We start from the raw sequence: 27,649 nt of genomic DNA on the forward strand, positions 1-27,649 counted from the left end.
TGCAGGGTCCCTCTCGTCCTTGAGCACGCGCATCGCCCAATCCTGGCGGCACATCTCTGCCGCGGGAAACTTCAAAGCTCTCGTGAGCACTCCAATCATGAGCAGCTTTCTCCTCTCCTGTCCTGCCGCTGTCGGCGCTGGTGGCAGGCAAAGAAAGTGCAAGAATTCACAAACAAAACAACACCAGAATGGCTGAGCTCCGTCAAGCAGTCCAGAAACTGCGATCGCACCAAGTTGGGGCTATTTTGAGCGCTCCCGTGTCTCTCGAAGGCTGTGGCGGCTTTAGCGGTTGCTTGTTGTAAACTTTATTTCAAACAGTTTCGCAAAGAGTTAGACATTGATATTTATAGGAAAAGTGGTTTATGACCCGTACGGCTTGAATATGTTGTTTCCCAAAAATCGATTTTTTTCGCGATTTTTTTCATTTTCAAAGGCAGTGTCCCCCCATAAAGAATTCTTCTAGCATGTCAGGGTTCCAAGATATCCTGTGGCAAAGTTTAATTGGGCAGTGCATGATTACGCATGCAAGGTGGTGAATATCGGCGCAATGTTTCTCCCAAATGTGACGGACAGCCATAGCTTGCTATCGTCAGCCGGTAGTAAAGGGTAACTACAATCATCTTTGCCTATGTCTTCGACTCGTCAAATTAAACGGCACACGCAACTGCTGCAGCCCATCAGGGAGGTAATTTGTCGCCAGTTTTACAGTGTAAGACTGTCCAGTCAGGTTTAGTGTGCACCTCTAGAGTACATTCTCAAGTGTATACAAGCACGAATGCTTGTTTCAGAATGCACTGCTAGACAGAGTACGTATAAATAGGAGATTTATTTGAACACTGAAGATCATACTTGCTGATGTCATTTTAGTTGAACATTACTTGTCCTTTTGGGCAAGTGTTCATCCAGTGTAGGTTTGTTTTTCAACTTCTAGTAAAGTTTATTTCTTACTATATATGACCATATGAAGGGGAGATGTGACTCAAGAAATGCAAGTTTTTTCTGAAATTACATATCTTTTGTTTTTATTTGCTTTTACAAGATTAGTTTCTCCTCTTTCAATGACAAAAAAAAAACTGAACATAGTAATTTAACTCGAAGTACGTTGAAATTGCTTCTAAAAAGCACTAGGTGTCTATTAAGAACTAAAAATAGCTCATTGTCTAGAGTTTGCTGGAAACTGTCACATGGCTGTGACATTGCATTTCGCCTAAGGAGTTCACTAAAGCCACATGCTCAAAGGAACCATGCTTGTCAAGCTTTTATGATGGAAAAAAATCATCTTAAAAAACATATTTTTTCTGTATAGATGAGCTTCCACCTATATCTTTGAAGTGCATTTTTCTCAAGATGCATATTTGGGCAATTTCTTGAGTTTAGACATCATGTTTTTAGTACTTTAGATAACTCAAATGCAATGAAATTTTGCCCACATATTCCTTAATATGTGAAAGGGGCAAGTGTCTCCTCGAAGACTTGATATCGGCTGTGTAATTATTAGAAACCTAAAACCTAAATAGTATGGGCTGAGGATTCTAAGAATTCTCATATCACAATTTTGCTTGTCTATTAAATTTTCTTATAAGCACTTCTTTGACACTTATTTGCATTCTACAGTTAAAGTGGAGCAATGTGAGCCATTAATGGCTCAGAACGAAGAAGGTTTAGTGAACAAAAAAAGTTCGCCAACAACGAACTGTACTTTACACGTTGTCATGGAAGAAAAGGAAAACTGTGCGACTTACTATAAAACCAATTACATATTTGAAATTAGCATGAAAGCCTGTATATACCATTAAAATATCAATCGCTTAGTCAACACATTATGCAACTTTTTTTTTCGAATTGCATCTCCTCTTAAACTGACCTTCGTGCACCTTGTCTTTCATTATGAGCATGCAAGATTGAACTAAACTGCTTTAGTTTCTTTACTGTACTTGCCTCTGAAGAGACTCTGCACATGCGCACTTTGCATTCCTCACCTTCAGACTTATTTGCGGTGTGCTGCTTTTCCAGATTGTCATAGCAAAAGCTGAAAGTCATGGCGCTGGCCTTGTCGACCTTGAAAACACCATAAGCCAGGACCTAATCCTTGGTGATGGAGAGAGTGAGGCTCTAAAAATTGGCAGTACCGCAGTAATTAAGTACACTGCTTGGGTGCTGCGTGACCACATCCTCAAAAAGGTGAGCCCAGTGCAACGTCTGTCGTTCAATAAGAGATTGCTTGAACCAATGGCAGAGTTTGAACACTGTAACTTCGCAGTGTATGTGCTATGCTAACTTCGATACCCTGGAATTCTGATTCAAAAGGGTTCTGAAGCAAACTTTCTTGAAACATTAAGAATGCTTTGAAATAAGAATTGCCTCTCAGAAATGTATTGCCAGAAGAATTAGTTAATAAGACTTAGGTTGAGCAGATCTGTCACTAGCGGAACATTTAGCTTTCCCATCTGTGCTCATCGTGCTTGTTCAAAAGGAGTTGGGCAGTGCAGGGCAGGTAAAAAGGGTGCTTCCCCCACTGCCTACAGCATTCTCTAAAATGTGTGCAATTCTTATCAAAATGGCGAAACCTGATATTTGACTACTAAAGCCTGTTTAGCTAGCTGTATAAATTTATGTGCAGTACACAGTAACAGTTGGAATGAGTGCACTGTTTCAGACATCCTGTCTGCTTCCTGACCACAAATGGCCACAAAAAGCTTTTTATGGGAATGATGTAGGCAGCGGATAGCTGCTCAGATCTTGCCTACTGCCTTTGTTTGAAAAAATTATGTTTAGAGAGAAATCAACTTTGCACCGCGCTTTTGTAGTTGTCGTGCATGCAACTACAAATTTCAAGATGTTCGCATATCATTTTTACTTCATGGAATTCATTTTCTCGTCAAGCTTGAGCTTTGGTCCAGGGCCCCTTCAAGCATGGAAAAAACTTAGCACATAATCTATTCTTAGCACTTTAAAACTCTGGACTGCCTTTTCAGTTTTGGGTAGTTCAGCATATCAATGCTTATTAATTGCTGTTCTGGCATTTTGGATGGAGGCAAAAATGCTGTAGGCCCCTGTGCTCATATTTAGGTGCACGTTAAAGAACCCCAGTGGGCCGAAATATCTGGAGCTCTCCGTTACGGCGTCTCTCGTAAGCATATTGTGGTGTTTGGACGTTAAACCCCACATATCAGTCAATAAATTGCTATTTAATGTAAGTATTATTAGATTTCTTTAGTACACCCTTTGTGGCTAGAAGTCAAACTGAGCAAGGTTTTCTGATTTCCGGGATGTAGAACTGTGCTTGGACATTAAAAAGTTCATTTATTCAAGCTTTTTAGCACTGTAGGAATTTCTGGCATGTTATCCCGAGTCATGACACAATTTCAGCTCTTCCACAAGCTTTGAAGTGACTACAGCTCGTAATTATATACCGTAGCAGGCTGAATTAATTTTTTTGTTTGAATATTTTTATTTAGGAAGTTGTAAATATTTTTCATCTTACCAAAATCTTTGCTGCAAAAAAGAGCTTTTTTTATTTGAATGAAAAACTACTTTTTATGTGGTGCAGCTGTTACTTATTACTTCATTATGCTGTGTCCAACATTATGTTTCATTACGGCTTTATTATAATGTGTCTAACAAAGAACTGTGCCTTTTGAACGATTCGTTTGCTTTCACCGCTGATATTGTGATTTAACCATTTCAGCAGTCTGTGTTTGTATATGGTTTATTGAATTTGGGCTGTAAAATATTGGTAGGTGCTACTTTATGATCTCTGTAGTATACAGTTTACTTCACAACCGGGCAATACAAGGCTTATATTTGTCAATTGTGTGAAAGTTGTTTTGATCATTTGCTTTGGTCAGCTCACTTGGCTCGCTGGCGAAATAGAAAATGGCTGTTTGACCCACTGCTTGTCGAGCTTGGAAAACATTCCCAGTGAAAAGAAAGCAGGGTATTAAATAATCTGTAGGATTATGAAAGATGACAATGAGCATAAAAAAGATGTGCAGCTTTTACAATGAGCTGCATGAATGCTTTCTCGGAGAGGAAAAGGAATGCCGAAAATGCCTAACGCTATAACCAATAATGTGGCATAGGGTATTGTAAACGGATCATTTTGTCTTAGAAAGGTGCCAAAGTAGTCAGTGCAGCTGATTCTGTGTTATAACCGATGTATTGTTAAAATTGGTCTGTAGTCATAAATGGGTAACTGTATCAATACTGTTGTACTGAAAGTTCGGCGAATTGGTACTGATTCATGGCTATTACTTGTGCAACAAATTCACGGCGTTTGTCCCTTCTCATCCGTATGCTTGTTGCGCAAGTAATAGCCATGAACACTGTTGTAATGTTGACATAGTAGAGCAACTGCTGGCATTGTGTAGCAGTCAGGCTCAAGACAGGCACGTTACATGTGAAGCATAGCTGTTTGATCAAGTTTGACATAATCACTAAAGTCTGCTAGCCGCTTATCCACTGTCACAGAGCTTCGCGTGGGGCAAAGTTCGACCAGGCTTACTTATTCAGCAGGATGTTGCTCTGAACAAATGCTATGAATACAAACATTGTCCAGGAAGCCATCCCATACCATATGAGCTGGTTTGCCAAGGTAGGGTAATGCGACTAATTTAAAAAGATAACTTGGCAAGAAAGAGGGCTTTGGAGGCCTCTTCCTTTTATATGAACATTCGGCAGCTTCTGCAATGTCAAGAATAGAATAAGACAGTGTTTCAGTATTTCGTGACACATGCATGGCCTAAGCAGCAAGTGGCTCATAAAAATATTAGTGAATTATTTAAAGCAATCACACTTGCAAACACATTTTCATGCATAAAAAAATGATTGTTAATACTTCTTTCTTGAGGGAGACTAAACAGTTGTTGAACACTCAGGGCTCCAATTAAATTTGTGCCATCACTTTGCTTGTGGCACAGGTCTAAGCTGTCACCTTCAAGCAGTGGTAGCAAGGAACTTTGCCAGAGCTGAAGGAAGCATTTAGATGCCTTTGTTCAGGGCATTGATTCTTGACATAGAAATCGTAGAAACAGTGCCACCATTATTTAGAGTTGCAGCATACCTTTATATAAATGCTGCAGATGCCAGACACACATGGCCAGTATGAGTTTGCCTTGCACTTCTTGTAACTCTGGTTAGTTTGAACCAGTCTTGTATTTGTAGCTTGTGGGACAATGTGGTTGTGTAGTTAGGTGTAGTATGTCTAAAAAAAAGGCACATGCAGAGTGCTAGTGGAGGTATGGAGAAGCACATCATTTTTATTATGGCTTATTCACAAATTCTGTTGCATTTCATTCCTACTTTGACAAAGCCTGTTTCTAAAGCCTAGGGTGATTTTTTATGATAGTTTATTCACATAAAAACCTAGTTTTTGTTATCACTAGCTATGCTTTTTCACGAAATTGTCTTGGCACAGAGCGCTTCTTATCTCTGCAAATTGCCCCGCCGCGATGGTCTAGTGGCTGAAGTACTCGGCTGCTGGCCCACAGGTCGTGGGATCAAATCCTGGCTGCGGCAGCTGCATTTTCGATGGAGGCGAAAAGGCTGCAGGCCCGTCTGCTCAGATTTGGGTGCACGTTGAAAGAACCTCAGGTGGTCGAAAATTCCAGAGCCCTCCACTATGGCATCTCTCATAATCATATAGTGACTTTGGGATGCTAACCCCACATATCAATCTCTGCACATGCGTGCGTGTGTTTGACTAAGGGGCTGAGTCGATAAGGGGCTGCGTGGGATGATATAGGAGTTTGTGTCGCATTTTGACCATTGAGCTATCAGTTGCCTTTGTCTCTTTTGTTCAAGTGCCTTTCAGTGGAACGTGCTGCACAAGTGACCACCTTGAGTTATCAGTGAACTTGCCTTTGTTTCCAGGTTCTTGACACTACTGACATTGATGAGCCACAGAAGCTCAAGCTTGGCAGGGGAAAACAAGTCAAGGTAAAATAGCTTCTTTGTTTTTCTACTTCATGGGCTATTTCTTTTTTCCGGCACAGTTTGCGTATTTCAGCTTACATCAACCTAGTGCTTTGGCAAATGTGACGAACAGGTGGCAAATTTACGAGGTACTAGTGTGTTAGTAATCATGCTGGAAATGTGAAGTATTGGCTCTACAATTTTTTATTCAATTTTTTTTCTTGCAACGTGCCATTGTCAGTGCCTAAACATTAGAAGCAAATGGTGGTGTGCACAAGAAAGTGCCCTCAAGGAGATGCCTTTAATGTTAGAAAAAAAACACTACGATAAATTTATAGAGTTACTCAGTGAAAACTCTATTCTTTGCAATTTCACTGTAAATATGTTGACTACCGTAATTACTCGAATCTAACGTGCACCTTTTTTCCGGTTAAGCGAGTTCATAAATTGCATGCGCGTTAAAATCGAGTACGAAAAAAAAAATGAATACGGTCATTCTATTGCCATCGGCATTTCCAAAATGGCCGCCCCTACGTGCGTCGGCATGGCGCGTCAGCCATTTCTGCCTACGTGTTTCCCATGTGCGGCACTTCGTACGTGTGCTGAGGAGTTCGTCATCTTGTAGTGCATTAGCATCGACGGCATGGAAGTGCAGACTCCAAAAACTCGAGTGCACCACGATGCCGCTGTTAAAAGAAAAGTCATCACGTGTGCAGAAACGGACGGCAATCAGGCCGCATCGTGGTTGTTTGGAGTTCTCGAAACGTGCGTGTGGGACTGGCAGAAACAAAAGCAGAAGATTGTCGACAGAAAAGATTCCCGCAAAGGCTTCAGTGGACCACAGCAGGGTCGGTTTCTGCAAATTGAAGAGCTGCTCGTCGAGTATGTGCTTGAGCAGCGAGCGGCGCAGCGGCCCGTGACGACAGAACTGCTCCAAGTGCGGGCTATGCAGTTAGCCTTAGAAAAAGGGCTAACGCGGAGCCAGTTCAAAGCGAGCAGGTGCTGGCTAATTAACTTTATGAAGAGGAAAGGCTTTTCCCTCCGAAGGTGAACGGGCATATGCGAAAAGTTTTGCGGAAGAGTACGATGAAAAGTTTCACAGTTTTCAGAGGTTTGTCCTAAACTTGTGGCTCAACAACGGCTACCTGCTTGGGCAAATCGGGAATGCCGATTAAACGCCTGTTTACTTCGACTTGCCTGGCACCACAACCATCGAGAAGGAGGGGGCGAAGCAAGTTTGCGTGCTGACATCGGTCCACGGTAAAACTACAGTGACGGCAATGCTCTGTTACACGTCAATGTGGGCACAAGCTTCCCCCGTACCTCATATTTAAATGGAAGACGCTCCCGAAAGGAGTCCTTTTTTCGAGTGGTATGATCGTGCGGGCCAGCGAGAAAAATGGGTGCGCGTTGCAATAGATGTTATACTTTTTTTTTTTTCATCGTGGAAATCGGGTGCGCATTACAATCGAGGGCACGGTAGAATCGAGTAAATACGGTACCACCTGAGGAACATTTTAAGCTGCATGGTTATGCTAAGACCTGTGTAATGGTTGGTATCACAGTCTGATGTCACAGATTTTGAAGTATAGCCTGTATAAGGGTCGTTGTGCTCCAATAAAAGATTTTAGAACTTGCCAGGCTTTGTCTTGGCCCTTTTAGAATACAATATTAGAATAGAAGTTGGGAGACACTGTGGATGAGCATGCCGCCAGAGATAATCTTACAATGAAAGAAGAAAGAGGGCATACCACACAAGATAATGTCAACAATTCTGTGCCACAGAGCATTGTAAATAAATACAGTAGACTCTCATTAAACGGAACTGGAAGGGACAAAGAAAATATGTTCATTTTAAGGGGAGACATTGGTATTGAATTTTTTTTAAATTTTGAGTATTTAGAGCTGAAAACTTTATGTGATATGCATTTCTCACAGCTGAAAACAAACTTTCAATTAGTTTTCAGCTGTCACTTCCAGATTTTAGAATATTACCTGTTCGATAAACTCACATTCTGCCCACTGTTTAGACAGCTTTCTCATAAAATAATTCTGCAAATTAGACATGGCAGTGTTTTGTAAAGAACAGGGAGTGCAAGGAAACCATAGTTTTATTTTTAGCTTCGTTGGTACGAGAGTTATGGCCTTAAAAAGTAGACTAATCAGAAATCTGAAACTCTTGCTTAATTATCACTAATCAAATCACTGTTCTTAATAAACTTATAATTTTTTTGGTCTTGTTGCACTCATCAATGTATAAGCTTTCAAATGCTGCAAACATTATCAAAATCCAACCTCTTGATCAAAAGATACTGTGGGCAATGGCCTTGGACGTGATAAAAAATGTTTTGAGAAAACGAGAAAAAGTTTACCAACACTATCATCACGGCGTCGCGCGGGACCCCACCGCATCGGCTGCTGCTAACGTTCAGGCACGCGCTGTGCTCTGCACGATTTTATGGGCGCGTTTTTTAAAGGTTGCTTAAATGTCTCTGGAAAAGCAATAGCATACAGTGAGCAGCAAGCACTTGGTAGTGGTGAAATAGTACGTGTAGCGACAGTCAATGCAACTTCCAAAAACGCACTGAAATATTCTTGCAGAACAGGGCGACCGCGTTGGTATTTTCAGCATCACTGACAAAAGGTTTCCTTTTGAAATGCCTGCACATGTTGCTTTGAGATTAACATTGACGTGATTGTATTTGTGCCTTTTTTTTTTTTTTCAGTTGTTACACTGGGTAGATTCAATAAACACCTTCAAGAACGAAAACAATGATTTTTATATGAATGTTTAGAAATATGGCTCATGAACACAAACAGCAACATAAATTAACACGCACAGGTAATGAGTCAAGCCGTGTAACAACTTCAGCACTTTTCTGCGCACCCATCTTCTTGCGCACCAACTAGCACTCGCGCTGCAATGCAATGTACGTCTGCTAGCTGTCATGATTTCTCGCACGAAACGACAAAAACAGTTTGAAAGACGATGTAAGATACTTCCCACAATCTTAAAACTTATTATTTATCATTCTTGCATCCAATTTTGCCATAATACGAGTTATTTGCTTGTTTGTCTACAGTAATTATCAAATGAAACTGCACACTGTGCGCTTTTTCTCTGCGCGCTGCGCGAGTGTCGTCTGCTAAGCGTTTTCACCTGCGGCCCATAGGGGCGCGTCAGTCGAGAGTTGTTTGAGACCTGCAACTGTACACCACTATTTCGGAGGCTATGCAAAGTGTTGTGTTGTTGCACTGTCCGCCACAGGTGACGCTAGCGATAGACAACATTCTAAAATGAAGGAGGGAAAGGGTGTGGCAGCTGTTTTCCTTCTCATGGGGCAGGCATCTAAATAGAGGAGGCATTGCTTTGACATACAATAGGGAACCGCGAACTGCCACACGTGATAGAAACGCACTAATGATGTGCGAGTATTTGGTTATTTGGTTTTTCTTTATTTCCGATAGCTGCGTTGTTCCTGGACCAAAAGCGTTCTTCGGCTAGGAACAGACTAAAGAAGAATACGGCTTTCAAATGAGACCAAAATGACTGCGCTATTTGGTGCGATTCTCAGGCGCCGCGTCGTCAAATATGACCGTTTTTGAGGTGATTTCGCGAGGAGAAATGGTCACGAAACTGGCTTTGAGACCGAATTACTCGACAAATACGCGTTACATGGCAATAGCATGTTAGGAACACCTTCTTCAGGCCCTATATATTTTTTAAAAAATACTTCGAAAAATTGATTTTTCGGCAATTTTTTGTCCTTCGAGACCCGTGTCTCCCCTTAACAAGAGTTCTGTTTACTGAGAGGTGACCAGGGGTGTGAAATGTGAGAACGAAACCAATCTTGTCAGAAGTACTTGTTCCATTTAAGCAACAGTTCTGTTCAACAGATTTCTGTTTACTGAGAGTCTACTGTATATGGTACTCGTTTTTGGCCTTCACCATTCACTCGCAATGCCTGTAGCAATATACACATCCTTAATATCAAAAGTTGCCTAGGCCCGTATAGACTGACTATTGATGGCATTATTTGAATAGAAGGTCGCATTGCCACTTGTGCATTGTTTTTGCCTACAAAGCCTCCTCTCATAGCAAAAAAGGCTGTTTTAATTTTGTGTGAGACATGCACGAATGCTCACTTCTGTCGCCATTCATGAAAATTTTCTGTGCTAAAAACTCTGAGAATGTGTTGCCCCAACAAGGGTCAATCCCTGCCAAGTTATTTTTTTGCTTCAGTGTTTCCCTAAAGGGAGGCACACTGCATTAACTGTGCACAATGAGCAGTGCAGACTGGAGCTTATGCCAAAGTTATTCACATAGGCATTTGGGTGGAGTCACTCAGCAGGGGCAGGAAGGACCACTAGGGAGATAAGAGATACAGAAAAAGGTGACCACATCACCACATTTTCATGTACATAAGTACTTTACTACTCGAGGTAATCAAGAGCTGTGCGATGTATGCTTCCACACTTTCCTGTTGCATCTGTCCCCTTCGACTGTAAAAAAGTTTTTTTTTTTTTTCAAACTAGGGTACTCATTCACAAATCGCAGTAGGGCTGGCCTGGCTTTAACCTCATTTATTCGAACTCGGTTATTATGAAATCCCACCTCAATTGAAATATTTCAGAGGTCCCGTATTTTGCAATGTAAGTCTGAGCGGATAATTTGAGCGGTCAGCATTAGTCCAACTAATTCGAAAACTTTGGGTGCCATGTGCTGATTCCCAATCCCGATTTTGCTGCAGATCCGTGGAACAACTGCTCTTAAGACCCACAAGGCAATGCAACGTAGCTATACTAATCAGTAGCAGCTGAGCAAAACAAAAAAAATTTTGTGGTCAACCAAAGCGTGTGCCTGAAGAAAACAAGATGTGCTACACTGCAATACAGAAGTGGCACGCAGGCAGCACATTGCACGTTTCTCGCTACGTCAGCGCATTATGATTAACCAATATTTTCTAGGATTGTAAAAAAAATGTACACTGTCATCCTTTATGAAACGGAACATGCGAACGCATGGCCTGCGCTCTGCAGCGGCTGCCTACAGCAGCATCAACCAAGAGCAAAAGGAAACACTTTCGCTTTCTGCATCATCCGTTGCCGAAAAAAATAACGAGTTATGGCCGGTGTACAAGCGCTGCTAGATTGCACTCTCTCTTTCTGCTCGGGCCTGCAGTGCGTAGTCTACTGCCAACATAGCAAACCTTGTTGACGACCATGGTGCAAGCTGCAGTAATCGCTCGATATCACTCGCCGCGCCAGCGATCAGGGAACGTAATCTAGCAGTGCTTGTCTACCGGCCATAACTCGTTATGTTGCTTGGTCATAGATGAGGCAAAAATGGAATGTGCTTTCTTCACTTATCGGTTGATGGTGCTGTAGGCAGCTGCGGCAGAGCACAGCCCACGCGTTCGCATGTTTCCTTTCATAAAAAACGACAGGGTACTTTACTGTGCTGCAGTGAAGAATGTCTTGTTTTCTGCAGGGGCGCAATTTAGTTGATCGCGACGATGTTTCCTTTACCCTCTCTCCCCCTTTTTTTGTGGCAGCAGCGAGGCCCATCGTTTCTTCATGTTAGTTTCGGCCAACTTAAGACCAGGTATTGCAGGAAAACATAACCTTTGGAGCTGCAAACTAGCTGGCACAGTAAATGGTCATCCCTATCTCTGATCACTTCGAATAATTGCAAGTTGCTTGCATCCCACTTTCGGTATGTTCTGTTAATGCAAAAACTTATTTCTCGTGGTCCCAGTGACTTTGAATTGACGAGGTTTTACTGTACTTTTTGCAAAGTGAGAAAAATAGCAAAACCTTGCTAACTGCGTGAACATGCAATGCAAGTACGGCCTAGTGGGCGAGTTGGTGCATGATAAAATGATATTGCTATAGCACAGCTCGGTTTAAGCGTGAAGATGCTATACAGTAAAGAAGGGGAAAAAACAGATGACAGTGTCACGCTGTCGTCTGTTTTTTCCCCTTCTTGACTGCACAGCATTTTTTTTTCACGCTCAAACTGAAGCAAAATCGTTTCATTATGCAACCCAAAACATCTGACCCGAGAAGCATTCACCATGAAACACAGTCATTGTTTCACCAGTGAAAACATTAGGCTAAAAAAATATGCTTCAGCTTTTCAAGTTTTATATTGAACTGGCAAGATTATTAAACATATCTGACCTACCGCTATTGTGGAACTAATGGTAACATTTGTGTAACTGTATTAACAGTGTTGTCATATTTTCTATAAATTTTTCATCATTTGCTGGGACTAAATGCGTTGCTTTGGTAGTTGGTGATTGATGAGTTAGTGCAAAGTAGCATACTTTTGTTTAAAAAAATTTCGTTTGTGTGTTTTTTTCCTCGCCACAATAGGGTTTGGAGGAGGGCCTTGTTGGATGTAGAAACAATTCTCGCCGGTTTCTGGTGGTGCCTCCTTCACAAGGTTATGGCTCCAAGGGCTTGGGGACCACTGTACCACCAAATGCTATTTTGGTGTTTGACGTATCTGTTGGACCTATTAGCAAGGTGATGACATTTTGCTTTGGACAGCAATTCATGGAGATTGTTCTATTGCTTGTAGTACACAACAAAAAGGCTTTGTATTTCCCATGGTCATGGACGATTCAATGAAATTTTACAAAGCACAGGTAGTGGTGTCAGTGGCAGCTGTTCCCTTCGTTTGCCTCGTCTATTTCGGTGCTGGCAATAAGCAGAAGCACTCGGTCAAAAAAATGTGTGAAAATGACCCTTCTCAAATTGGCACTTTTGCCTTTATTTTAGTCAGTGTGTCCAAGTTTGAATGGATAATGTTTCTGTTCTAAATCTTCCCACCAAGAAGGCAGAAATAGGAGGATTAGGTCAGTGCAAAATTATGCCTTGACGGCCATTTTTGCTCTTTTCATTTAAGTTGTCTATATATATATAAAGAAGGGTGAAATTTTAATTTACACTTGAACCTCATTCATTATAACGTTGCCAGAAATAATGTAGTGGATATAACAAAGTAATTGCGATTCCTCTTGAAATCCCCATATAGATTTGTGTATTTAAAACTGCATTTTAACTCTTTCGCTACCGCGGGAAAAGGGGCCGTTTTTACTAGGTGTAAAAAATAATTTCTTTACGGCTAGATACTAATGCCTTATTTAAATTGTTTGGTACCAAAATGTAGCTAAAAGAACGTTCTGTCCAATAACATAGTTGTTGTACATATATTTATTACATAATGAAAAAAAATTATATAGAAAAGTTTATACAGTTTTTATACATTTAACACTTTAAAAAGGGGTATAACTTAAAAAATAATGAGGTTAAAAAAAACTGAATATATATAATTTGTAGCTTGTTATGTTGCAAAAAGGTTGTTCAAGTTTCAAAAATTATTGCGGAAAACTGTTTTTCCCACAAAAAAGAAAGTTAGTGAGAGTGCGTCTCGTGCCATTCTCGAAAGCAGTCCCTCCTCGGGATGAAACAAAGATAGACCCGCATGGCTGACACAAAACTGCTGTTTTCATCTGTGTCTTTCGTTTGTCGTAGCAGAGCTTGCAATTTCGGCGTTTTTCTTGCACCTGGGGCTTGTGTTCCGACTTTTTTGGAGGTGGAGGAGGGGGAGCATGTCTTTGGTCCGTGCCCAGAATCTGGTTGATCGGCTCAATTCTAAATGCGAGCTGATCAAAGCCAGTTTTTCTTGACAGCTCATCTATTTCAGGGTGATCCCTCCGGTGTGTCTCAAAAAGAATAGAACTATTCACGATGGCAATGTCGATGCAGTGAAAGAACAGCGTCTTCCACCATCTCACGCATTTCATCAACACGTTGTAGGAAGCAATGAGTTGATCCGACTTGTCAACACCAAGCATGCCCTTGTTGTACTCTTCTATCAAGAGCGGCTTCCTAACGGGAATCTTGGTCCATCTGTCTGCCCTCTTCACTTTTCGCGTTGCTATGACGTGTTTGTTTGCTGTGTGTGCTGTGCTCATCAAGTTTACTATGCGCTTGTCTTTCCACTGCAAGTACAGCACGTCACTGCATCGCATCCAGCGAACGTCTCCTCGAGCTGCTCTTTTCTCCCATGTGGTATCTTTCAGCTGGGAGGGGAATCAGCGGCGATCTTTGCGTGTTGTTCCGCAAGACAGAGTTTTCCGCTCAAGTAGGTGTACAAACAGAGACGTGGATGTGTAAAAGTTATCGAAGTAGATGATGTATCCTTGATCTAAGTAATACTCGCAGAGGCTCGTTACAACGTGCGAGTCCCTTTGAGCTGGGTGCCTCTCTTCCCGGTGTAAACACTGAATTGGACAGTGTAGCCTGTCCTTGAGTCTGCGAGGACCCAGAGTTTGTACCCCCATTTGACCCCCTTGTCCCGCATATACTGACGGATTTCCGATCTTTCTTTCGACTTTACCATTCTCTCGTCTACACACACGTTGCGGTACGGCTGAAAAAGCTGCGAAGAGACGTCATTGATGTGCTTCAGTAGGTTTGATATCCTGTGCAGCCTGCCATCACGGACGGGGTCTATCTGCTCCGGGTCCATGACACTGAGAAAGGCAAGGAACGCAAAGAAACGGCTCCTCGGCATAATCCTCGGAGGAATGAGACCAGAAAATAATTTGGAGGTGTTCCAATACAGATGAAGGCGAGGCAACTTAACAATTCCCATGTAAATGAGCATTTCAATGCACTTCATCACTTCATCGGGACTGAAGTTCCTCCACGAGCCGTCTCTTTCCGCGTACGTCTGCCTCTCTAAAATATGCATCCACGCATATTTGTTCGTGTAGTTGCAGACCATGCTTATCACCTGCGTGGTGAAAAACAACTGGAAGAAATCGACCGCCCGGACGAAGCGCCATGCATTACTCCGGAGCGTGCCGCCGACTTCGACCCCCGGGTTTCAGAAACTGTACATGCTTGACAGATGCAGGCAAGGAATCATGTCCGTAAAACATTGAGACCCTGAAAATAAGTAAAATTGCTATGAGTACACGCTCCGCCACTTGTAACCACTGATTAGTCAACAAAGTGTGCGGCACGCATACAGGAAACACTCGCCTGTCGGACGTTGTGGTGTGACTTGACGCATCCTCATCATCGGTGCCAAAATCTGATGAGTCAACATCTTCTCTAGACTCACTGCTGTTGATTACATCCTCAAAATCGACTGTTGATTAGCTGGATTCGCGAGAAACGTGTCGTCTTTTGGGAGCGTCTATGCGCGATGACGACGCCATGATCGTTACGCGCACGCCGCAACCGGAAACTTATCGCAGCGAGAGAAAACTTCTCCGTAGCAAAAAACAAGCAAAACATCGCAGGTCCCTTTGTGTGTTTCCCACTTTCTAACCTAGATGGCGTTAGGCGTCCGTAAACTGCACAGCGGCGCGAGAATTCAGATTTGAAATGCATCGTTCAAATTGAATGATTTGAATAGGCGCAGTTGCGAAAGAGTTAACCAAGCAAGGTTATACGATTAATAGTACTTCTCATTACTAATTTTCAACATAGAGGGCTTTTCTATCAACATTGACATACCCAGCTGTCGTTTAAACTTATATTTTTGACCCTGTTAGAAGAGCAGTGGAAATTGTGCATTAGCTGAGTCTGCCTGGTGGTTCCTACAGCTTTACTTTGCACCCCATTTATTTTGTACAAGTAACATGAATAAAGAATCTAGCGATGTTGGGAGTGTTTGCATGTTGGGAGATAAGCCAAATGTTATTGTTGCAATAGTCAGGGGTGCTACAGCTGTGCCAATCGCACCAATTTGATTCAGTTTCCTATTGTGCGTCGAGCTGTGCCAAAACCATGAAATTTGCTGAAATTGCACTGCGCTGCGCCAAAATTCCAGACCAATATCAAAATTATCTCAGGCGCGCTAATTCCCGCGAGAAATGGAGGCCACATTGACCACTTGTATTTTGCGTCGACAATCAAACGAAATCAAACGAAGCGCGCAGGCCTTAATCCTAAGCCATGGTGTAATGCTGCACCGCGATGGTCTAGTGGCTAAGGTACTCGGCTGCTGACCCGCAGGTCGTGGGATCGAATCCCAGCTTCGGTGACTGTATTTTCGATAGAGGTTAAAATGCTGTAAGCCTGTGTGCTCAGATTTGGGCGCAGGTTAAAGAATACCAGGTGGTTGAAACTTCCCGAGCCCTTCACTACGATGTCTCTCATAATGAAATGGTGGTTTTGGGACATTGAGCCCCACATATCAATCAATGAGTTCACGGTGTAAGTTATGCACTCGCTAGGTGAGGATGCTCGTGCGATGCGATTGCCCAGCTAAATTATAAGATGAAGTTATGCTGCTGACTACAACGGATTTTTATAGGCGTGACTGCGGAAGTTCAGGCCAAAAAAAAAAAAGCGTTGCTATAGCGATCAACGCTTCGTGGAAATACGAATTTACTAGTCAGCAAACGAGGTTATGGCGTGCTAGGAGCGTATGCCCCATTTTCTGTGCGCGAAAAAGGTAGATGTGCTGTGAACATCGTCATTGCCAGCCACCACTTTGGCTATCATAGCAACGGCACAAAAAACATTTTTCCAGCTTGAAGTTGCGACGTGGGGGCGATAGATATCCAGTGCCGTCATCGGGCCAATGGGCGTGTGCTGTTGTTTCTTTATCTGGTCGAACACGCCTTGTCGGCGTAAGCGAGCCTAGAAGTTATGCCCTAAACAATTAAAGAAAACAAGAGGGGGGGCAGCATTCGGGAACGGGAGGGTGTAGCGGTTCGAAAATTGGCTGACCATGTTCAAAACGGTGCAAAACACTGCTAAGCCACCTTCCCCGCTGTACAGCGGTGTTTAGCAAAAAAGTGTATTATGATTTGGAAGTGGCTATTTGCACCAGTAACGGGACACTGCAGATTTTGTTCACTTACTTCTGTGTATGTGCCACATAATTGAGTGCTAGTATGATCACTGACATCTAAAAAAGTTACTGGCAATTATTTGGAGCAGCAAAGCGAATGACATTACAGCTGCCCTAAAGAAGAAACACGTAAACACCTGTGCGCCACTTGTTGCCACCCCTACTCCTTGATTTTACGAATCTCCTGAATGTCAAGGGCGCCAGTTTGGCAGAGCTACATTTGAATTTTCAGAGTCGATCAAAGGGTTCGACAGACTCGGGAAATACTCATGTGGACTTCTTTGTTTGCTTTCAGAAGACTACTCCAGAATACTTTTATTTAAATTGCAGTGCCCATATTCACTCTGCATGATTTAGGTGGTTGAATGTTTTGTACACGCCTCGCCACGGTGGTCTAGTGGCTAAGGTACTCGGCTGCTGATCCGCCGGTTGCGGGATCAAATTCCAGCTGCAGCGGCTGCATTTCCGATGAAGGCGGAAATGCTGTAGACCCGTGTACTCAGATTTGGGTTCACGTTAAAAAACCCCAGGTGGTCGAAATTTCCAGAGCCCTCCACTACGGCATCTCTCATAATCATATGGTGGTTTTGGGACGTTAAACCCCACAAATCAATCAAGCAATGTTTTGTACATGTATTTTTTTTCTAAATGTAAGCCTTTTTTATACTGCTCCAAATTGGGTCTTTCATGATTAAACAATTGTTATTTTTCCCGTAACCTGCTCCAAATTTGAATTTTAATGCTCCAAAAGTAACACTTGCTGCTCCGAAAATTGCTCCAAATTCTATTTTGGCTGTTGCACCCCTGATTAGTGGAACGAGAGATCATAACAGGGTTTTCACGAACATGCATATACTTATTACTTTTATGACAATGCCATACATTTACACTGTTTTTTGTTTAAAATGGTAGGAAAAGTTGTTCAATTTGATGGTCCGTCACAATGAATTTTTGTAACCTTGCATGTAAAAACCACGAGTACTGAACTCACCGTGGTAGCTTTCAGTGCAGCATCCATGCACTCTTTAAGTGCTTGTGCTGAGGAGTATTTGCAGTGTTGAAGCACCACAACCTTCTAAGCAAGTCTAAGCACACGAGCTTCAAGCATTTTCACCTCCATCGAAAATGTGACCTGTATTCGATCCCGGGACCTTCAAGTCGGCAGTCGAGCACGATTGTGTGAAAATGCAGTTGACGACAGATTTTTCGGACGCCCAATTTTTCGGACATGCTTGATAATTCGGACATTTACCCGGAACCAGGACATACCCTATAAGTTTAATGTATTTCGCAGCTCAAAATTTCGGACACTTGAGGACGGGCTGTTCGATATTACGAACTTTCAGCGCGCCAGTCGAGCCGACTGCCAGCATTTTTTCGTGCCGCTGCCATCCTGTTTGTTTACTTTTTTTCTCCAGTAGCCTCGAACCGGTGCTGGCCGTGCGCGTGGCCGCTAGCTCTGCTAGGGTGGCTACCTCGAACTGCTCGATCAAGGCTATTTTTGCATCAGAGTCGCTGCTGAAAAAAATTTTTTTTCTTCTCTGCTGTGATCGTTGGATTGACAGGAATGCATTGACTGATGGTTCGTCTGTGCGTGTGCCATGTGTTCAGCGTGTGTTGGCTAGCTAACTGCGCTTATTCACAATGGATTAGGGATCGTCAGCCTCGAGAGCTCCGATGAAACACGGCAAGTATGTCACCATGTCACCAAGAAGCTGCCATCGTCAAGCTTGTTGAAAGTGGCCGATCGCGGGCAGACGTTGCGAAAGGGTTCCATATTTCCAAACAGACTCTTTCGGACTACATCAAGAACAAGTGGAAGATTTTGGAGGCGGCGGAAAAGTCCACTGGATGTCGTCTGAAAAATGTCGGCCAAGGTACCTACCCTAAGCTCGAGGAGGCCCTACTCGTATGGCTGAAATCGACAGTGGCCAGCAAGGTTCCCGTCTCCGGGGGCCTCCCCAAACAGAAAGCTGAGATAATAGCGCTTCAAATAAACGTTGAAAAATTTAAGGTCAGTGACGGCTGGCTCAGAAACTTAAAGAAGCGCTCTGACCTCAGTTTGAAAAAACTGTGCGGTGAAATTGAAGCTGTTGACTTCAGGGATGTTGCAAACTACCGCTCTGAAAAGCTGCAGTCTCATTCACAGCAGTACTCGCCAGACGATACTTTCAACTGCGACAAGACCGGACTTTTTTTCAAGCTGATGCCAGAAAAGACTCTTGCCTTTTCTGGCGACCCTTGTCATGGTGTCAAACGCAGTAAGGAGCGAGTTACTGTACTGACCGGTAGCAAGATGTCGGGCACAGAAAAACTGCCGATGCTCGTCATTCGCAAGTCGAAAGCTCCAGGGTGCTTTAAAGGTGTAAAGTCCTGGCCTGTTTCGTACGAGGCCAACAAAAAGGCCTGGGTAACACAGAAGATTTTAGAAAGCTATGTGAGAAGACTAGATCGCGAAGACTAGATCGCAAATTTGATCTACAAGGCTGCAAAATTGTGTTGTTTGTCGACAACTGCGCTGCGCACGAACACATAAACAACTTGAAGGCTGTGCGTGTCGAGTTCTTACCACCGAACACAAGTGTCCTACAACTGATTGACCAGGGTGTCATACGCACTCTCAGTGAACTATCAGGCACGCTTGCTTTCGCGTGCGGTGGTGTGCCTTGACAGCGGAAAAGCATACTCTGTCGATTTGCTTGGGGCACTCAGCATGCTCGCTGATGCGTGGAAGACGATGACATCGACAACGCTGTGCAACTGTTTCTGCCACGGGGATTTGTGTTAAATGGCGGGTCGGCTGCCTTGGATGAGGACAGTGTCGTCGACTAGGTGTCTGAAAGCGAGCAGTTTATCGACGACCTTCGCACTGCGGGCGTCGGAGTCTCGTTTTCAGAGTTTGCGAGTCTGGACAGCGAGTTAGAAATTTGCACTGGCCTACTTTAAAAAAAAAAAAAAGGTGGAAAGGTAAGAAAGAGGGGTCTGGAGTGCACTCATGGGAGAACGGGGAACAAAGGGACAGTTAGAGTGAAGAAAAAGAAAGTAGGCTAAAAAAGAAAAAGAAAGGGGAGAGGGTGCGTAAGAAGCGACAGACGCCGGTTTGGCACGGGCAGTTTGGTTACCTTTGCTGGCTGTGTGCTTATCAGCTGCGATGTTTCTACACTCGATGTCTCTACACTCGCACAGCTTGCGTGAACCCTGCTGTGGCACACAGATGAGACTTGGAGGTAGTGCACACAGATAGGAAGAAAAGCAATAGGCACGCGGCAACGGGTGAAGGGGGGGGGGGGGGGAGGGGAGAGCGAGCAGAAGTGGTTGAGAGGGGTCGGCAAAGTAATAAAAAATGGAAAAGATCCAATGAGTGAGAAGGCGCCAGGTGCCGGTTAGCGGGACTGCAGCGGATGAGTGTAGGGGGTGCGTTTATTACGTGGGGGGGGGGGGAATCTAAATTTTGATGACTGAAGTTGGAGGTGCGTGTATTATGCGAGTGCATTCATTACGTGCGTAAATACAGTAAATGGCCAATAAACTTGTGGACCTTACACCTGTGCTTTTTGTTTATTCTGTGCAGTTAGTGTTTAAAACGCCTAAAAAATTTTGTAAAGCAATAAAATCAATGCCTAATAATATGTCTTGTGACCTCACACATAGTCATATATTTGAGAACTCCTGATAATTCAAACTTCTTCATAATTCAAGGAAAATTCAGAGGTTCCTTTGAGTTTGAATTAATGGGAGTGGACTGCAATTTATCAAATATATTGGGCCAGAGTCAAAAAAGTTTACTCCACCCATCTCGACCAGCCAAGTTGAAGGCAGCATTAACACTCATGTTTCCCATCGCTTGTCTTACTTGCCATGCCTTTTGTGTCATGTAGACATAGCAGTAGCATAGTTTATGTCTACAGCTTGACAGTGAATTGTACTGCATTTTTAACTGGCGCTAGATGTAAGTGCTTTTATGCCCAAAATCTCTTTGCAATTATTGATGTTCAAGCTCCTTATTGCTGTGCAGATTATGCTGTGACAGAGACCTGTATTATTTTTGTTTAATACTGTGGAGTACTTACTTTGATTTGTCAACAATCTTTTGTTCAAATGCAGTCAAAGTCCACTACGAAGGACAGCACACCACGATTGTCCACTCCTGTTTCTGTTGTAGCTGAGGATGCTGACAGGAAAGATGGAAGGAGTTATTCGCATGGGTTTGTGGCACTCTTTTTTTGTGTGGGATTATTTACAATTTGTGTTTCGATATTATGAAATATTTTCAGTTAAACTGAGAATTGCAAGATTTGTGTGTTAGAGCAGCTAAAAGAGTTTGTAAGCCTCCTGAGCACTTGGGGTAGGTAAATTTCAGTAAGCATCTGTGCATAGAATGCCGCAAGGAGTGAAAATCAATCATTCATAATCAAGCACACTATCATGTCACGTGCTATCGGCATAATTCACAATGGCATGGAAATGTGCAGTACCAACCAGCCTTGTTGTCTAGGCAACACTGAGTGCTCAACGTGCCATTGAATGAAACCTGTACGCTTCATTCATATTTTGCAGCCAGTGATAGCCATTGAAGTACTTTGTTTTACCAGATAAACCTATTGTCAGGGCCAGCAATTAAATTCCAAGGGTGTTTAGAAGAGTCTCATTTGTAAAGGTCTGCTGCATTTTCCTGCTTTTCTCTCCCACACTTAAAAAAAGAAGTTTCTGAGTTGTATTGCAGTCTAACAGGCAGGTTTAATAATGAAGGGGCAGCTGCCCCCCCCAACCCTTTTTGTTGCAGCCCCTAGAATGCTGAGGGGCTTAGTAAGCCAACTAAAAGAGATGATGGCAGGTTGAAGTTACGACAGGCGTTAATTCCTGCAACTCTTGAAAGGTTGTGGCACAGGGTCATGGGAATGAGCGTGAAGGGGAGTGAAAGGTCAAAGAAGCAAGGAAGTCCACCTTAAAGAAGTGTACTCGAACTTCCGAGCGCCAGGTCAGGGTACCACTTTCCCTTTTAGAACAATCAGTGGTTGCCTGGCAGCACTGGGAATCAAACCCTGTACCTTTCTCCCTGGAGGCCGACGCTCTACTTAAAGCAGTTTTTTGGGCTGGTTCAAACTTTGATGAATTTCCAGTACTTAAGCGAAGTGAGGGAACAAAACATGCAGACATGGAAAGAAAAAGAGACATGTTGTGGCATCTGTTGGAGCACGCTGACTGCATATAAAAGCCTATTCGTTTTGTATAATGAACTTGATTGAAGAACAGCGTTCAAATTGTCCCTGTCTGCTTCCCCTTTTTTTTTATTTCACACGAGAGGAGATGCGCGTCAAAAAAAGATGTTTTCAAAAAAATTACTGATTTTTTTATTTTTACCTGTTTTGTTAAGATTAGTACCTCTAATGTTCTGAAAAAATAGAAATAAAATGAAAATATCTGTTGAGACTCGACTGCAAACGCTTTAAAATTGCATCTAGAGCACAAGGTGGCTGTGAAAAATCCAAAATGTGCAGTCTTCGAGCACCTTGCCACCGATAATGTGCTGCTGCTCGCCATTGTCGATCGCATGCTGTGCAGAGCCAAGCCTCACACCTCACATAATGATGGTTTCCTGCATCACTGCTGTGAAAGAAATGATAAAAAACGTGGCCAGAGCGTGCTTCTTTTTAAGCGTCGCGACTGGCTTTTAGATCACATGGTACGAATCGAGGACCGCCATTGGTTGCTGCGCACCGGTGTGTGCTGTGAAGCCTGCTTGAAGGGCCCATGTCTCGTCAAGCAGTGCAGCTGAACAGCGCTTTTCTAGTGTGTCTATCACCATTATGGATGAAAAAAAAGCCGTAGCTCACGCAATAGGAACGCTTTCAACGGGGAAGCTGTTGTGGCAGTGCGCTCTGTAGGAATGGGCTACGAGCAGCTGGTCCGAATTGCAGCAATTCTTGGCTTGCAAAAGCCAATGCATCATAAGTCATTCACAGACATCAGCCAGAAAGTCTGTGATGCGGCAATTAATGCTACCTGCACCAATCATGCGAGGTGGAGGAAGCTCGCAGTGAGGAAAGTTAGCGGGGACGACATTGCCGCTATGTACGACAGTATGTGGCACAAACGCGGCCACATGAGCCACAATGGCATCAGCGCTGTTGTGTCCTTTGACATTGGACTTAGTTTGGATTTCGAAGTCCTGTTGAGCTTCTGCCTAGCTTGCAGTTGGCACAAGGCTCTGCCAGATGGAGCAGAAGTTTGGCAAGTGTTTCATGGCCCTGTCTGTGATGAAATGTCTGTGGGGAGTCAGCTCAAAACAGCCATGAAGGACAAACTTATGGTGTTGGCACATTTTAGTGGCAGGGGCCACTACAAGAAGGATTGTTTTTTTTGTGTGCGAATTTCATTGAATTTATTGACATATTTCTTAAACATTCAATTTTAACTTTAAGACTTGTTTTTCTTTATACACAATCTATGCGTTTTTTTTTTTCAATGTGCCTTCCTTTTTTTGGGTACTTCTGCTGCTAAGATCTGCATGAAATTTCGCCCAAATTTTTCCAAAGTATGAGAAATGCTATTGTTTTGTTTGTTTCAATATATTTAATATATAATCGAAAAATTCTCTGTTAGCCTTTACTATGGTAGGAGAAATATGGATTTTCCACGTTAGAATTTTTCACGGCTATTACATATTCTGTATGCACTTCTTAATTAGTTTTCTGCATTCTAAACTTTATTTGAAACGTTATCAACTATCAATAGTAAAAAATTATGGGAGTTTAGGGATAGAAAGAGGGGGGCAAAAGGCTTAAGGTTTTCACTTTGCGATGTTCCGGAACTAAAAGTATGCAACTTGCAAGACAATGAAATATATATTTGAAATCTGCCTACAAAGTTCTATACGCAGCTCTAGTTTCATTTCTCTAGGGTGAATATTAAAGAAAGTGTCTTCGAGTAGCATCTCCCCTTAAGCACTGCAAGTACATTCAAGTGCAGATGCTTTGCCACATCGCCATCTTCATTGTAACTAAAAGACCCAGACATGATACATAGAAATCGTTTATCATTTGGAACGCTTCCTTGCTGACGTGTAACATGCAGCTACCTAATCGTGACTTGAGAAACAAATAATGAATTAGTGGCTCGGGTAAACATGCAATGAAGCTGTATATTCAAGTGATGTGTATGTAAGGCATCTTGTCCATGCAACTTTTCTATAAAAGCTCCATGGGTGCCGCCATAATCTCCTCTCGAGGGTTTTAAATATGCATGGAATTAAAATAAAATGCTGTGAAGGCTGTGATGTCAGCCTTTCTGCTCCTGTGCAACAGTCCAGAAAGGGTGCTTTCTCTCCCTCTCACTGCATTGAAGATGCATGTAACTAAGCGAAATCTGTGCTCTGGTGCCAGCCAGATGTGTTGCTGCTTCCTCTTTGATGCCAAGCATTCTGCCACATGTCGTACGAAAGTTCTTGTAGCCCTCTTAACAGCTTCGCTGTAAGTAAAGCAGTCTAAAAGTTATATTGTTTCTTGAATGAATGCCGACTGAAAGCACTTAGATTCCTGAACTCTAACAGCAAGTGCACTTGTCAGAATCTTAGATGTCAAGAAAACTTTGCCAGATTGTACACGAGCTTACATTCAGCAGCAGCAAGCGGAGCCACCAAAGAACGGGTGTCTGCCAGGACGTGCCACTGGGACGCTGTTACTCTCAGATCTGAGCAGGCTATGGGCGGACTCACTTCAGCCATAGCTTTCCTGTCTGGAAAGTGGCAGTCTCATGATGCAAAAGCACATTTCTAATGTGTAAGCTGGTATAGCAGAACATTCACTCGGCAACACTTGTTCGTGCACATACTCTCAGACTACGCAAGGACAAATAAGCAGCGATGCTTGGCTGGGCCAAAAGTGGGCACAGATGAAGAAACAGTGCTTGGGCATTTTTTATTTTTACGGCGTGCATAAGAAATGCATACTACTGTGAATTAGCTTTAACAGTGTGCTTTATTGGGCTGGTTGGTGCTGCATGGTAGACGAAGAATGAAAATTGGGGGACCCTTAAGCTTCGCCTTTAAGAGTTGAATGCGATAGCGAAATACGGCCCCTAGTGCACCCTGCAACCGCTAAGTGCATACTTATTAATATGTTTTGTTACATGCACACGCATGCACACAAACACGCACGCAGTAGATTGGACCAGCGTGCACTGTTATAGCTGAATGGGCTCGTTTTCATCGTGACATGTGTCGAACAAAATGCGTTGAGGGGGCCCTGAAACACTTTTTCAAGTAACCCTGGAATAAATTCATTAGAAGAGCTTATTGGCGAGTGCGTTCAATACGTGCGTAAGTACAGTAAATGGCCAATAAACTTGTGGACCTTACACCTGTGCTTTTTGTTTATTCCATGCAGTTAGTGTTTAAAACGCCTAAAAAATTTTGTAAAGCAATAAAATCAATGCCTAATAATGTGTCTTGTGATCTCACACATAGTCATATATTTGAGAACTCCTGATAATTAAAACTTCTTGGTAATTCAAGCAAAATTCAGAGGTCCCTTTGAGTTCGAAGTAATGAGAGTCGACTTTGAATTCATTAGAAGAGCTTATTGGCTCACGAATTCAATGCCGCAAAAATTTTAAGAATCTGTCCAGTATGAGCGGAGTTGCAAAGTTTTGTTGCACGCTGTAATTGCATTCTCTCTTCTCGTCCCGAGGAAAGCGCTAGAAGTTAAGCAGGAAGAAATGGCACAGAGGAAAAAAATCAAATCATGGGCACCTCATGACCTTGAGAACTTTTTCCCCTTAAGATGCGCGACTTTTCAGTGCGATTTGGCACGTATGCGTGGACAAGTGGCGGCCTCCCGCGGCGGTCCCAGTAACGACCAAGTGCGCTATGCTCAAATCGCCCCATGGCTGACAGCGGGCCTTGCAAGAGTGGTTTTTGAGCATGTGGCGCCATTTGCAGAGAGAAGACAGCAATTTTCAGCTGACTTCCAGAATTTATTGTGAATTGCAGGCCACGTACTGCGCTATAATATATGGCTCACGTGTTCTCGATAGACTACCTATCGGCAGCGTTGTCTGACTATGCCCAATAAATGTTGCAGTGCCTCTATAAGTTTGAAGGGGGGCTTCGCGGCAGAGCCAATTCTCTTAGGTGCTTTCACAGCTTAGCACTCCTACACTGCAGTTAAACCACCTTTACAGGTGGTTAAATGCCGAATAATGTACTTTCATTCGTTCATTGCGAATACTTTGAAATTTCTAATAATTTAAATTTGAATCAAAGCGAATTCAAATACCCTACTATTCGTTTGAATATTTTAAAAATTTGAATATTCGCACAAGGCTATAAATGCACATACTTGTGATAAAGACAAACATAACTAAGGCAAACATTATTAACACCCAGTTACATCAGTGGACCCGAGATATCTAAATTCGCAGCCATGAAGCGAAATTGAGGGTACACTAACATAAAAAACATTGTGTCGTTCAATGAGGAATGCTTTCCTAATCTTGGGTTCACGCTGCTCGTTATAGCACCCCATGATCACACAATTATCAACAATTGTCCCACGACCACAATTTTCACAGTGAAAGGCCCTGCCTCTAGCCTAGTGGCTGGAGGCAGGGCCTTTCAGAAAGTAAGCGTGCTCTCTGAACCTATCATTCCTGCATCGGCCTGTTTGGCCAATGTAACACCGCTTACAGGTGTCCACAAATATAGCAGCGCCCACAGTGTTTCGCCCGTGTGTTTGAGCGATTATTTAAAAGATACTATTCACTTGCGGGTGCTATTACATCAGCCAAACAGACCGATGCATAAGTGATTGGTTGAAAGGCACGCTTACTCTCCGAGAGACTCTGTCCCCAGCAATTTGGCTGACCACTGTGAAAACTGGTGGTCAGCCAATTCATGATAATTGTGTGGTCATGGGGCACTATAGCGAGCAGCACAAGCACTATATTAGCAAAGCATTGTACATTGAACAGCACAATGTTTCTTGTGTTAGTGTACCCTCAATTTTGCTTCATGGCTAGGAATTTAGATATCTGGGGTCTACTGATGTGACAGTTTCTTGATAATGTTTGCTGTATGGCCTTTATCACGTGTATGTGCATTTCCGCTTATGTTTTGTGTTTTCCGCACAGATACCTGTGTCCTATATATAGCACTTGTTTTTGCAATGAACATTTGTTGTTAGTTAAGCGCCGCACGTGCCCTCTTCTCATCCAGTCTTTCACGCTGTTTTATTCTTAGCCTACCATACTGTAAATTAAACTTACTCAGTTGCCCATGCAAGAGGGACTGAACTTAAATGATCCTTCTCTGTGTAGCCCGTAGTAGTAACAAAGGGAAAAAAGTATTCAGACCAATTCTGTGCTAAGATATTTTTGCTTTGTGCTCCTATTCACTTTTCTGTCAATTACAGTAGAACCCCGCTGATACGTTTTTCACGGGACCATAAAAAAAAACAACGTAGGAGCCGGGAAACGTGAAAAATTGAGAAATAAGAGTAGTGGTGAACTGCACATAGTTTTATTTTAATTCTTTTATATGAAAAAATCATGCAGCGTTGCCTGGCGCATCTTCTCACGCCCGACAAGCATAAGGCGTTTTTCAAGTACCTGTAGTGCCATGTGGCTCTCGCCATCGTCACTGGTGCGCACATATCTTCGCAATAAATCCAGTGCCGCTACAGCCGATGAGAACGTTGGCTCTGGTATCCGCTCCACCTCCTCCTCAACTTCCTCGTCACTGGTGCACGGATCGACGCACTCGGCCACGATGTCGTCGGCGGATAACATCGTGGAGGTGACAACGGCGTCGTCAACAGAAGCGTAGTCACTGTACGCGATTCCACTGGTACCAAA

The 27,649-nt window shown here is 43.0% G+C and overlaps 1 protein-coding gene across 6 annotated transcripts in view; it reads left to right on the forward strand.

The window, feature by feature from the left end:
- Positions 1-27,649, forward strand: part of LOC119160964 (FK506-binding protein 15) — a 290,382-nt gene that overhangs the window by 27,779 nt on the left and 234,954 nt on the right. For all 6 annotated transcript variants that reach the window (XM_075880249.1, XM_037413254.2, XM_037413255.2 and 3 more), the window contains exons 7-10: positions 2,014-2,181; positions 5,872-5,937; positions 12,292-12,444; positions 20,903-21,003. In XM_075880249.1, coding sequence (XP_075736364.1) covers positions 2,014-2,181; positions 5,872-5,937; positions 12,292-12,444; positions 20,903-21,003 — 488 coding nt within the window. The remainder of the gene's footprint in view (positions 1-2,013; positions 2,182-5,871; positions 5,938-12,291; positions 12,445-20,902; positions 21,004-27,649) is intronic.

The sequence above is a fragment of the Rhipicephalus microplus genome, chromosome X (genome assembly GCF_043290135.1).
Source record: "Rhipicephalus microplus isolate Deutch F79 chromosome X, USDA_Rmic, whole genome shotgun sequence".
Taxonomy (NCBI): Eukaryota; Metazoa; Arthropoda; class Arachnida; order Ixodida; family Ixodidae; genus Rhipicephalus; species Rhipicephalus microplus.